Here is a 13,377-nt window from a genome sequence, read left to right as displayed (position 1 = left end):
GAGAGAGAGAGAGAGGGTTTTTCTATCAGATCGAAAGCAACGTAATATCAATAAGTAAAAAAAATTCAACGCTACTCGAAATTGTTCGAGAACGAGTACGCAACTCATTAATATTCATTTATCGAGAAATGGAAAAGAATTTGCTTTTATCATTGATTCTTTCTCCGTTAATTAACGAAAAGCAAAAGAGATAAAATCAAGCGGCAGTAGCGTACCGACTTATGATCCCTCATCCGTTTCATATCCATGTAATGCGATATTCAAACATTTTACGCGAATTCCAATGACTAGTTGCTATACTTCTTCAAAGATTTCTCAAGTCGGTATCCGACTACAGTTTGAAATCTTATAGTTTACGTTAGAGTGCACTAACATTGAAGGAGAGAAATTGTTGCTAATGAAAAGAGGATAGATGATATACGTACCGGGTTCGGCAAAAGTGATAATCTCCGATGTTCTCGCGTAAAAATCATCCATCTCCTCCTGAGGTTCGTGTCCCGGCCTAGTGTCGTAATCCCCGTATCCCTGATAGGGCGTGGTGGTCTTGGAATTACCATCCGTTGTCGTCTCCTCGTTTTGCTGATCGAGATTCTTGTAAGAATACTCGTCGCCACCGTAAAGAAATTCACCGGAGTATTCAGCTCCGTGATCGTTCCGCGTTCTCTCTGGATACTGCGGCGATGCTTGAGCTTCGGCTCGGTATAGAGTCTCCAAAGCGAGGTGTCTCGGGACAGCAGCCAAGGTCCTGTTCACGTCGGGCCGCGTCCTTAATCCCAATTTCGTTAATATCTGATGTTTGATAGCTTCCAATCTGAGGTCATCGGGACTCGGCGCAGTTCCATGCTTGCTGCCACCTCGATGGATCTCGTGAAGGTGCTGATGTTGCTGCTGCTGATGAGGACAGCCAGGACAGGTTTGATGATGATTCTGTCTCGGTTGGACGGGTGGTAAGGTCAGGTAACAGAGGAACAGTCCGATAATAAGCAAATTGGAAGGTATCAGGAGTCCGCCTCCGTATCCGGAGAACAGTTTAGGCGATCGCACGTGTAGGCGTCGTGTACTTTCGTCTCTTCTTTCGGTATACTCGAAGACTCGACTCGGTCGTTCGCAAACGTCGGCGTTGTCACCTTTGTCCCGTTGACGAGGCCGGCAACGAGATCGTTGTTGTTGCTGTTGCCGATGTTGGTATTGTTGTTGATGCCGTTGCCGTTGCCGTTGTTGGTGATGGTGCCATCGCCGGCAACATTGGCTCTCCTCTCCGAACTTGGCGATTCGACCTTCGTTCGAGGTGAGTCCCACTCCGTACGGCACCTGGTGCATCTCGGCGGCGAGTCACCTCCTCCTCCCCCACCACCTCCTCCACTTTCCTCTCTTTTCCTCTCCCTCTCGAGCGGCCGATCCAAGGAGCACCTTATCTCCTTCCTTCTTTTTTCTCTCCGAGGCGAAGATTCTATGACTACGAACGGTCCCGCTTTCGCTACTATCGCTACTATCGATGCTACCGATCCTCTTTGTCTCCGTCTTAGCAGTCTTCTTTTTCTCGCTGCTACGGAAAAGAAGGACGAAGACCGTAAGGAGAAAGGATCCCAGAAGGTGCCTATCCGCGGTGAGAGCTTTCCTTGGCTCAGACAGCTGAGAGGCGAGACTGCGATGACGACGGCGACGACGACAAAAACGCGGACGCGACGATAACGCGACGACAGCGTGCAACGACGGTGACGACGACGACGATGACGATGACGACGACGAGAAGAAGGCATCCTCGCCTAAACCCCCCATTACCAACGATCCGGTGCCGGTGCTTCGGGATCGATCTGACCGTCACGCTGGACCGCCGTAATCGGGTACACCCTGCTCGTTTTCTCGGCCATTCGCGCTCCCTTCGAATACACGCAAGGCACACGCACGATCGAGCTTCGCGATCCCACCTCTTTACGATTCGCCGAATCTCCACCAACCTGCTGAATATCGATCTTGATCTTTTTCAGTCTTCTTATTCTACTTTCTCTTCCTTAAAGAATCGTAATAATCTTATTCTTCCAAGTCAAGGACACTTGTCGTTCTTCGCATACTATGGTCGCTTTTTTTGACTGATCCTGGTCGATTCTCTCTCTCTCTCTCTCTCTCTCTCTCTTTATCTCTACGAAACACGAAAGTAAACAAAAGTTTTGCGTTCTAAGGTCTCCGCGACTTTCTTGGACACTTTCTATGCGTACCTAATGCTTCACTACGACTAAGCCCTTCGGAGAAGTGCACCATTTAAAAGTTTGGCGCGGCCCAACAAGCAGGAATATCCGACGACATCAGCCGACTCAAGATCTCTCGTCTAAAGAAGGCGTCGCGACGATCTATCGCGCCTCTCTTGTGTTCTTATCCCTCGCGATAGCACGTCGTCGTCGTCGTCGTCGTCGTCGTCGTCGTCGTCGTCGTTATTGTCCGTCGTAGTGCGTCCCTTCGAAAAATTTTCGATGAGCCGGCGAGGAGCTCTAATATGCTCTCGAACGATGAATCCAATCGCATCTCCTTTTTTCTTTATATGAAAATTAAGTAGAAAAAAACTTTCGCTCTTGCTGTTATTGCTGTTGTTTTTTTCTGCTGGTATTATCGTTGGTATCGTTGTTTCTTCGAAAACGGTTTTTGAAAAATCTCGAAAATCCGTATGAACATTCGAGTGACTCCAGCCGTTCTGAGATATTTTCTAAAGATCCTTGATCCTTCCCGGTTTTCGTCGCTTACGACCTTTCCCGACTTCGGTCCACTTGATTTCGCGAGGACACGGATAGACTAGCATCGACGAAGGAGGACGAAACGCCGCAGGATCTCCGTAACGAGCGAAGCACGCTTGTCGGAGGCGCGCCGGACACTGAGGGGCATCCACCACCACTACCAACACACACAGGAACACCACCACCGTTCTACGATCAGCGCTACTAACAGTAGTGGCAGCAGCACCGGCACCGGCATCACCACCGCCACCACTATCACCACCCACCAACGAGACACTATCTACCCATCCACCCACCTACCCACGACGATATAGCTACTCTACGACGCTCGGCTAAACTCTTCATAAACTCTTCATATAGGTGGTCCCCCGTATAACGCGATGGTATACCGTTCGAGATGCGCTAATACATTTAAACCTTTACTCGTCTACGTGCCATGGAGTTTCTGCGAACACGGAAATATAGTCATGTAACATAGCCATCTCAGGGTCGGATAGTGATCTGTTCAGATCAAGAAGAGATAAATAGACAGATGGATAGATAGATAGATAAATAAAAATAAATAATTCTTCTCTTCTTTCCACCGGCACCACCTTCGCTATATAACGACCAGCAGTAGCAACCCCGCCGCCGACATCGGCGCCACCCCGGTATGAAAAGGGGAGGGCGAGAGAAGATCCGTTCGACTAGCAAACACGTGGTTCACGCGTGGTACTCTGATTCTAATTGATCATCATCCTACTCTTCGTCCTCTACGTTCTTTTTTCCAACTCCACCAATTGAACAAAAAGCAAATTTTTGAGAAATTAAGATTCCAAGAAAGGATCTTTTCTTTTCGCCAAATCTTTTCACTTCCTCTTGTAATGGAAACGTTTCGACGTCGTCGCTGATGTTCTCGGCGTCGGCTCTCAGGATGGTGGTTAACGTGTAAAACGAACGTGGAACGTAGAAGGAGATAAAAAGAATAGGAAGAAGAAAGAAAGAGAAGCGAGTTAGCTGTAAGCATATTGATCAGGAGACAGTAGTTGGCCGCATGCCACGTGGTGATGCTGAGGCGCCGGTCTCTCCTCCTATTATGAGCCAAGACTCCTATCTTCGTCTTTTCCTTTCCCTAGGACTTTCTCATTCCTTCCGTAATAGTACTTTCCAGAGGATCCACTCCTTTCTCTCTCTCTCTCTCTCTCTCTCTCTCTCTGTCTCTCTCTCTCTCTCTCTCTCTTTGTAATTCTCTTCTTTCCATTTTCTTAATCTCTATCCTTTCTCTTTTTTCTTTCCGACCTCTCCTGTGTTTCTTCACGAGAGAAAAAAAGAGAGACAGAGAAATAACGTAATATGTCTACATAAAAATGCGTTTCTCTGCGATACGTAGATCTGTACCAATGTTACTGTATATAGTTCTTCTCTATCTCTCTCGCGTCTTCTCATTTTGGATGATTTTATATCTTCTCCTTGCATTGATTCGATTCAACCGAACCTGCGTGCTCGAAAGCGTTTAAATTGAGATGTCAAGTTAACAAGCTCACCCGCGTTGCCGAGGTGCAAAAGACCTCTCTTTCCCTCTCTTTCTCTCTCTCATCTCGTATGTTCACCATAGGCTGAGATAACCTTGAAGGCAAAAGGTACGAAAAAAAGCAAAGAAGACCACGTTGAACGCGGTCGACTTCAGAAAGGGAACCGCCTTCTTGGGTGGCTACCGGTTCCTTCCTCAATCCCTTACCGCTACGTTGCATTTCACTTATCTTTCTTCTTCTTTCTTCCCTTTCTTTTTTCCTTCTTTCCTTTTCTTTTTTGTCTTTTTCTTTTTCTTTTTCTTTTTCTTTTTCTTTTTTTTTTCCTTTCAATTTCTCCTTTTCCCTCGAGAGATTATGTCGATACTTTAGAAATCTTCCCGTTGGATCATGTTCATTCTAATAAGACAATTTCAATGATACCTTATCTTATGTTCGAAGAGATTTCTTTTTTATTTGCAATCGGTAAAAACAATATTTTCGCAGAATATCGATCCAAGATTATTGTATTATCTTTTGAACAGAAGTTGTCCTTCTAACAAGAGAAACAGTCGGGGTAAACGTTTTTATCATAGCAAGATAGCATAACATCAATTGATTTTTTAGCTAAACTTCTCCTTCTTTTACAACAGCCGCTCTGTTTTACCTTCGATCGACAATCTCGGTATTTTCTTACTTGCGACGGTTTATGTTAAGAATTAACATGGCTACCGTTGTCGCTATTTGACGTTTAATTTTATGGAATTTTATTGTTCTTTTGTTTCTTTTTCCATTTTTTTTTTTTATCGTTTTATCGTACTAAGATCAAGAACGAATTGGTCGATATTTTGAAATCGAGTTGGGAAGATTTTCTGTCTTTAGAACGTCGTTAATTCGATTCTTAGAAAAAGATAGACATTTAGAGGTCACTTCCTAAGCAACAAATTGTTATTTTGTCAGTGGTCACGGTCGAGTTCGAGTAGGCATCGGTTCTCTAGCAGCGTGACTCTTTTAGAACGTCAAAGGTGTGACGGGGATAAACGAAAAAGAAAGAAATAGAAATACAAAGAGTAACGAATAAAGAAAGAACGGAGAATGTGACGCACGACACGCGTCTACCCATGCAAATTAGATTGATCTATCATTGTCTTGTCTGGCTGTCGTCTCGACCGTTGATTGCCAACGAGGCGAATATCATCTTCCTAGAATTCTAGGGTATCACTGGTTTCATTTACTCTCTTGCAATTTATCATTGTATTTTGCAGACGACCACGTATATTTAGCAATAAAGAAAAATCGCGAAGGACTTCGACAATCCGTAATTCTCACTATTATTTTTTCCATACGATTATGAAAAGATTAAAATCGAAGAGGTTAGATAAAGAGTTCCTGAAAGAGTTCTTTAAGATTTGAAAATAAAAGACTGCCTGTTCCTTCAATTACACCTTCAATTACATATAAAAAGGAACAATCGAATTGTTATATCGTTGGTTGGATATTCATTGAGAAAACGAAATCAGAAGAATTCAGGTGAGAAAATGAAATTAAGAACGTCTAAGGCCTCGCAAAGTTTGACGACATCCAACTGGAAATGGAATAGACGTGATAACAGAGGAGAGAAATGAGGAAGAAAGAGAGAAAAAAGAAAAAAAGAAGGAAGAAAAGAAGGAAAGAAAGAAAGAAAGAAAGAATTAGCTTCGCCTTCGCGGTAGGTTTGATTGAATGCGGATGTGCGTGCAGCCAGTGGTGCCGTTGGTCGACAGCCACGAATCGGGGGAAAATTATAGGTAGTCCTCTTTCGTACGTCGGGTAGTTCGATGTTATCTACCTTCTTCTTCCGGGAATTTCGCAGTATAAATAGGAAGGTCGGTGGTCGTCGGGAGCGAGTAAGTACTCGCGAACACTTGCGACTACTCGCGACTTTCTCGCACGTTCGCTTGCAGTTTGGCACGTTAAACCGAATATTCGGCAATCGACCTTCGTATAGCCCTTCAACGAGTATACACACCCATCCACCCACTCCCACACCCATACACACACACACACACACACACACATCGAACGTAAGCATTTTGTCACGAAATGCTGACGTGGTTAGTGTGACCACCCCCAATCTTAGAACGCAATGATGTCCGATGTTTTTTTTTTCATTGCCATGAGACACCACCCTATTCAGTACTTCGTATTATTTTTCGAAATAATAGATCATTTTAAGAATAAAGTTTTTCCTCGTCGTGTCCATTCTATGTACTATACTTGATCTTCTCGTCGATAAAAATTTTTAAACTCGGAAGAAATTGGGAAAAAACGAATTCGTAGATTTAGATGAGATCTTTGTTAGATCAAAGTCATTTGATTGATATATATATATATATATATATATATATATATATTCGATCAAGATTTCAACATCATCGAGTATCATCGCAGACTGTCCGTCGGTTGAGTGATACCGTCTCACCAGGACAATGGGGCGGTCTAGGCGTTCGATAAATCGTGACATATCCGTGAGATAACGCCATCCCTTTTCACGTTGTTCCCCTCAGACCTTTAATCTCGGTGTAACACGGTCGAAAGAGGACAAAGGAGGTGAAGGAAGAGGCGAAGAAGAGGAGGTGGTGTCGCAGAGAAGGAGGAGGAGGAGAGGAGTTGGCTTGGCTACTTTATACTCGGAGCCTACCTGCCTGCTTGAAAGGGGAGGTATTACGGGGTTACTAAAGTATTGTATGGCCTCCCCAAGCCCCATAAGGATAGCCCTCAGGCACGCACCCCTGTTATCGTATGCGTATGCAGTTTTTTCGCTGGTGCGTGCGCGGGGACGCAGCCCTTATATGTGCAGTGAAGGTGAAGGGGGCATCGGGTAACACGGGCAGGCAGCCACCCAAACGACCGAAACCTGAATGCTCAGCCGGAAAGCGACTTCTCGCCGTGCTAAAGGTGTGCTCGATGCTTACCTCTTCTCCTTCTCATTCTTATTCTTATTCTTCCTCTTCTTCATCTTCTTCCTCTTCTTCCTCATCCTCACTTGTCATCCAACGTACTTGAACCATTGTGATCAATAGGGGCCAACGTACGAAAACAGGTGATTCCGATGTCAAGTCAGAATATTTAGAATATTTGGAATCTTATTGTTTCCTGTAAGTTATATTTTTTTCATTTTTTAAATACTGCAACGATGATACGACTTTCAGGTTGATAGATAACTGCTTTTCTTAATTCTCAAGATAGAGCTTTAAATCTATTCAAATTGATAGTCGAACATTTTGATTCGAGAAACTAAGAGTGTTCAAGTTTCATCTCTTTTACGCACTCTCTTCTACTTTAATCGGATAATCACGTTTCAAGAAAGAAGACTATCTTTTCGTATCGTAAACGAGTCAATCCTCTCTGCTTTTTACTGTGTTGTCTTTCTTCCTTCATCTTTCTCTCTTCTTTCTTTGGCCCCTTAGAGCTCGTGAAACCTCGATGTTCCCCCACGTTGTGAATGCCGATACTTCATCATCGTACGGCTCCTCGAACGAGGGTCTCTCTTTTGCAACCGGAGTATTATACCGATTGTCACATTGCTTTCTTTGCGAACTTAAAGAGTCGTGCTACTGATAAGCGTGCGCGCGCGTATACAAAGAAAAAAAGAGAGAGAAAGAGAGAAAATGAAAGAGCATGCCTCAACCTACGCAACATAGTCTCGCACGATACTAGAAGATTTATATACATAGATACATATATTCATATACGTATGTATAATAATGCACAAACAAATTCGTTGGTACAATAGTTTATAAATGTTAACTGTACTATACAATCTCTCTCTCTCTCTCTCTCTCTCTCTCTCTCTCTCTCTTTATTTTCAGTTCATTTCGTAATTCTATTTTATCAGAATCATTTTCGATATTAATATCATTTTTTTTTTCGTCAAAAGATCAGAACGGAAATCAATTTAAAAGTTCGAAACATTACGAACGACTTTCTCTGATTGATAAAAGAATATTTGTTGACGACTTCTCTTAAAATATATATTTTAATTTATTAAGGTAGATATTTTGCATATTTTCATATGTAAATGAAATGAATTGTCTTATTCTTTAATTTTCTACGTGGAGAAATAAGAAAAAAAAGACTTCCTATTTCAAATTGAGCTTTCAGTTTTCGTTATTGGGAAAGGGAAGGGGTCGAAGGAGATTCGATCAGGTTTCATTAGATTCGATTAGGTTCGATTTAGTTCGACAACCGGATCGAGCTTCCGGTGGTGACGGGGACGCGTGCGTCCTATCTTCTTTTCTCCTACACCTACTACTTTTCTTCCTCTTTCTAATCCATCGTTCACCTCTGACTGTTCACTCGTAAAATGCAAATCCAAGTAACGGGTGTGCTTGGCCGCTTTAAGCCTACTCGTAATTGAATGGCTCGTAAAACACAACTGCGGACTACCACCGACGTTATCCGTGATAATTATGTCAAAGCCCGTGACTTCGAGAAATAATATTACCACTCGACTCTCGAAAGTATCCTCCTTAATGGTCACGCCAAGAGAGACCTTTTGTCTCTCTCTCTCTCTCTTTCTTTTCCTTCTATATTCTCCTCTCCTATATTTTCAACCCTTCTTCGATACGATCTCGACAACGCGCAATGACTCTCACAATCTTTAGCCTCTTTCCAAGACGATCGACAATTTTTTAGAATAATAAGTAGGTACCACGAGTCCACCAATGATCGATCGATATTTCTCTATAAATATGGTTTGTTGTTTTTTAAAAGCATTAATATTTATAAGTTTAATAAAAAAAAAATAAATCAATCAAAGTAGAACTAACTGTAAAAGTTAGTTTTCTACGAATATAATTAACACTACGTACGGATTCGTATCTTCTTTTCGTTATTTATAAACAAAAAATGAACTTCGTTCATCTTTGATCTTTTTTTTTTAACAACAAAATTTTTCTTTCAAATCTCTTAGTAAATACGATTGAAGCGAATAATAAAGCAGCATTAAAACGTTCTGTAACAAATTTAACGATTTATTTACCAAATATTTATATGCTTTATGATGTACTTTGAAATCGACAAAAATTTTTCGTAGTCTGCTCTAAAACGATTTTGCTGAACGTTTAGTCGCATTGTCTTTCGGAGTGCATGTTTATTAAGGCACAGTCCCGTCGACGAGTACGTGCCGTTCACATTAGATTGAACTTCTGGCCGCTGTCATCGAGAATTCATTGCCATCGACGAGAAGCAAAACTTCGTTTCGGATTACTTAACGTTCCGTCCTTGTATAGGAAATTGACCCTCGATCCGTTCGGTCAGTTCCAAGCAGTAGAGCAAACGCGAAAATATGATTTCGTATTTTACGTTGCCCTCGTCAATATTTTTATATATCTATTATTTTTTTATGATCCTACGATATTCAAATACTTTTTAAAAAATGAGAGATCTAACATGAGAACTATTTAAGCTTTTAAAATAAAAATCTACAAAGATTTCAATTACTATGATATTTGTTGATGTGTTCGAACGATAACGTATTTAATTTTTTTTTGTTTTCAACAAAAGAAAGTATATAAGGCAAGGTCGACCTTACGAATTCACGTTTTAGCAAAAGGAGATCAGTAACCCGTGCAAGGACGAGCTCTTCGTAAGACCGCCGAAGAGGAACAATGAGACCGAGAATTGGAACGTCTGGCGAAACAGTTGACTGCCGTAAAGTCAACTGGTTGATTCGTACGGCCCATGCATCTACGATCGCATTATGAGCGAGTAGACTTTCGTCGTGCAGTTCGCGAAGATTCGTGACTTCTTCTAGCGCGCGCAAACTCTCGATGACCGTTCAACTAATCGTGAGGTCATCGTTCTCATACGAAACAAGTAGATATATTGTACGTAATTATATTAAATGCGAATTTTTAAATGTACAGGAGCAACCAAAAGTTTATAAACCATTTGACAATTTTTATTATATAATTATTAATATCCCAAATATATACATACGATTACTTGTAATTTTATATTAATAATCTTAAGTTAATAGTAAGATAGGCATGTTAATAATATGGATAATTAATATTTTTAGAATGATCTAAATCTAGAAAATATATTTTTATGATAAGTAGGTATATATCTATAAATTATATAAAATAATATACGTTGAACATATTTGTGCAACATTTGCTATGCAATTTTTGGAAATTACCTATATATATAGAAAAGATTATCTTTACAATAGTTTAGATAAGGACAAATCTTAGACGAATTTAATTATCTATTTATAAATATAATATACGTACGTTTGTTAATATACTACACTATATATTTTTCTTTCTATCGTAGCAAAACATCTTATCAAGTTTTGCTAAAAAAAAGTCAAAGTATCGATCGAAATCGAAGAAAAAGTTTACGTAAAAGTATAGCTTTGTGCCTGATATCGTAAATATGCGATTGGTGTACTATAATGTTAAATCGTCATTGATGATTTATTAATGAATAAGCTAAAAGCGTTACCGTGTAATCAAACTCTATCTAATAACAACAACGGTATCTATCAATAACGATAACCTTACCATTTTGACATCTATTTTCGTATGTCGTCATAATCTATTTTTGACTAGGGTTTTTAATCTTCCAATCTTTTAAACTATTTTAATCCATAACGAAAGGAAAAAAAGAGGAGACGATCGATGAATCGAAATAGAAAAGCTGTTCGAAAAGCGAATCGCGTCTCGTCGATACGGAAGCGATCGTTCTCATCGAATAATTTATCACGAATTTACTGTTACAATATCTTGTAAATGCTATCAGTAAGGAACGAAAAAGATAAATGAACTATAGATTAACGTAGTTTTATCATCGATCAATGGAATTACATGGAGATGAAATGTATTACACATATTTCGAAACGTCGTTCTCAATCGTCGGAAACAAAATGACTTTGTTATATGATTATTGATTAATTCGATATATGTTAAGAAAAGTAGCACGTTTCATTTTTCTTATGAAAATTAGTATTCTGGACTTTGCGATCACAAAAAGCAGTACTTTCCGATTTTTTTTCGGAAATAGTATGTTTTTATTTATAACAAACAAAGAATGGATGTTGAAGAATAGAGTTTTAGCTATGAAGGTTATTACTAGTAACAAGTTTCATTAGCGCGTCATGAAAGAAAACACGTTTCGATTTTGTTCGTTAAAAGTAGGATGTTTACTTCTGAAAGTAGTGCTGGTCTCTTCATAAGACAAATGAATTGAATGCAATGAACTGAACGTAATAAATTGAACGTAATGTAGACAAATTAAACGTGCTACTTTTTGCAGTAGTGTTCAAAATATGTTCAAATACTATTGTTCAACAAAACTGATATGTCTTCATAAGCTAATGAAAGGTATTACTTTTCAATAGTAGGTATGGAGGTCCAACAATTGTTGATTATTAAAGGCTATTATTAAAATCTTTCTTTTACTCGGTATTCAGAAAGAAAGCAAAATAATAGATTTAACGAAAATGTTTACGTTGATCAAGCACGTTATTGTCGGTTTGATAAACAAAAAGAAATAACACAGCTTGGTATTCTTTTAAATGCGCATTTACATACTTTTTAATGGAGACGTGAAGGTGTACTTGTGTAAACAAAGATACGCGTGTATATATAAATAAATATATTAGTATATGTATACGTATATAGAGACTCAACGCGTACATATCTTTCTCGCAGAGTGGCAGCTCGCTTGTAATCGGGTGCTGCACTCTGATTAATGACTCGTTAAAATGAAGCCGTATATTGTAGATAAATTGACAAATGCGCGAGACACATGCGAGGGGCAATAGTTCTTGGTCAAACATGCCAGACAAACAAGTACTCATGCATTCCACACATGTAACGGGTGGTTTGATAAAAAGGTGATGCTTCGTTGATCCAGGTGCGATCGTACTTCTATCTAACGAACTTCAATGCATATTTGTAATGTTCTTTAAACCTTCCATTCTTTGGAATATCACAGATTAGAAATATTATTAATATTTTTTTTCTGAATTCTCCACTCGATATACTTTGACATTTTATCTATTATCTTTAAAAAGAATTAATAATTTCTTTTTCGTGGAATTGATTAGATTGTACAAGAACTTAAATAAAAAAGGATACATAAAATTGTCCAAGATTATTCGATAAGGTAATTATACTCACCTTTAGACCTGTCAAACTGGTAATTAAATTTGCCGATAGTAAAAACGAATAAATCTATAGATCACTACTTTAAAAGTTGTTTCTAGCTGATTCCAAATTTGAGATAAGTACAAAGTATGTCGGTAAGTGATAGATTATGTAAATTTATTATTATTTATACCACGATATGTGCTATCAATAAAAGTAAAACTTTTTAATTCGAGCTTATCGACGATCAATAATATTGCCGTAATGTACTCGTAAGATTATAAAAATAAATCTATTCGATCAGAGTTAGAATTCAAGAAGCTCGGTAGGAAATTCTTTTGATCGTCGTTTAATCGAGAAATTAAGAAATAAACATAATTTTGAATGCAGCTGATTCGATATATTCGCGGGTCAAGTTCTATCGAGTTCGATAAAAAATCATCGGTGCTTTTGACTTCGAGTTGAGGATAACGAAAATTTGATTTTCATTATTTTTTTACGTTTCTTCTTCTAACAATGTCGTTAAGATTAAGAGACCCTCGAACGACGAAAGAAATTTATCATGGAAAATTCAGCTGATCTACGATATCTTCATAACCGTTGCGAAAAATATTTGCTTCCTTCGTATTTATTTGTACCGAGATCACTCTCTCTCTCTCTCTCTCTCTCTCTCTCTCTCTCTCCCTCTCTCTCCGTTTCACTCTTTCTTACTTTCTGAACAAAATGCATTCAGTTTAATACTTGTAGACAAAAAAGCGGTCATCAAACAATCGCGGCCGCCTCTTTTGCCCCGAAAGTTTATCGCATTGAACGTCGCGAAATGAAACGTTGCCGCTCCATCGATTTCGATTTCGCCCTCCGACTTACAGAAAGAGGAAAGTGATTTCGTCTGAAAAATAAAAATATCAAAAGTGGCAATGAACAAAGAAAATGCAATTCAAATTTAACGTGAATTTTAATCTCGACTAAAGTTCTTCGCGAATTCAAGGAACACGCATAAATTATTCTTAACAAGTTAACACAACA

At 39.4% G+C, this 13,377-nt stretch overlaps 1 protein-coding gene across 1 annotated transcript in view; it reads right to left on the bottom strand.

Moving 5' to 3' along the window:
• The window catches only part of LOC122632473 (inhibin beta chain), a 35,485-nt gene extending 33,357 nt beyond the window's left edge, over positions 1-2,128 (bottom strand). Inside the window, exon 1 of the mRNA XM_043819268.1 lies at positions 426-2,128. Coding sequence (XP_043675203.1) covers positions 426-1,320 — 895 coding nt within the window. The 5' untranslated portion in view covers positions 1,321-2,128. The remainder of the gene's footprint in view (positions 1-425) is intronic.
• Between the last annotated feature and the right edge of the window lie 11,249 nt (positions 2,129-13,377).

The sequence above is a fragment of the Vespula pensylvanica genome, chromosome 10 (genome assembly GCF_014466175.1).
Source record: "Vespula pensylvanica isolate Volc-1 chromosome 10, ASM1446617v1, whole genome shotgun sequence".
Taxonomy (NCBI): domain Eukaryota; kingdom Metazoa; phylum Arthropoda; class Insecta; order Hymenoptera; family Vespidae; genus Vespula; species Vespula pensylvanica.
This window is presented reverse-complemented; position numbering and strand designations above follow the sequence as displayed.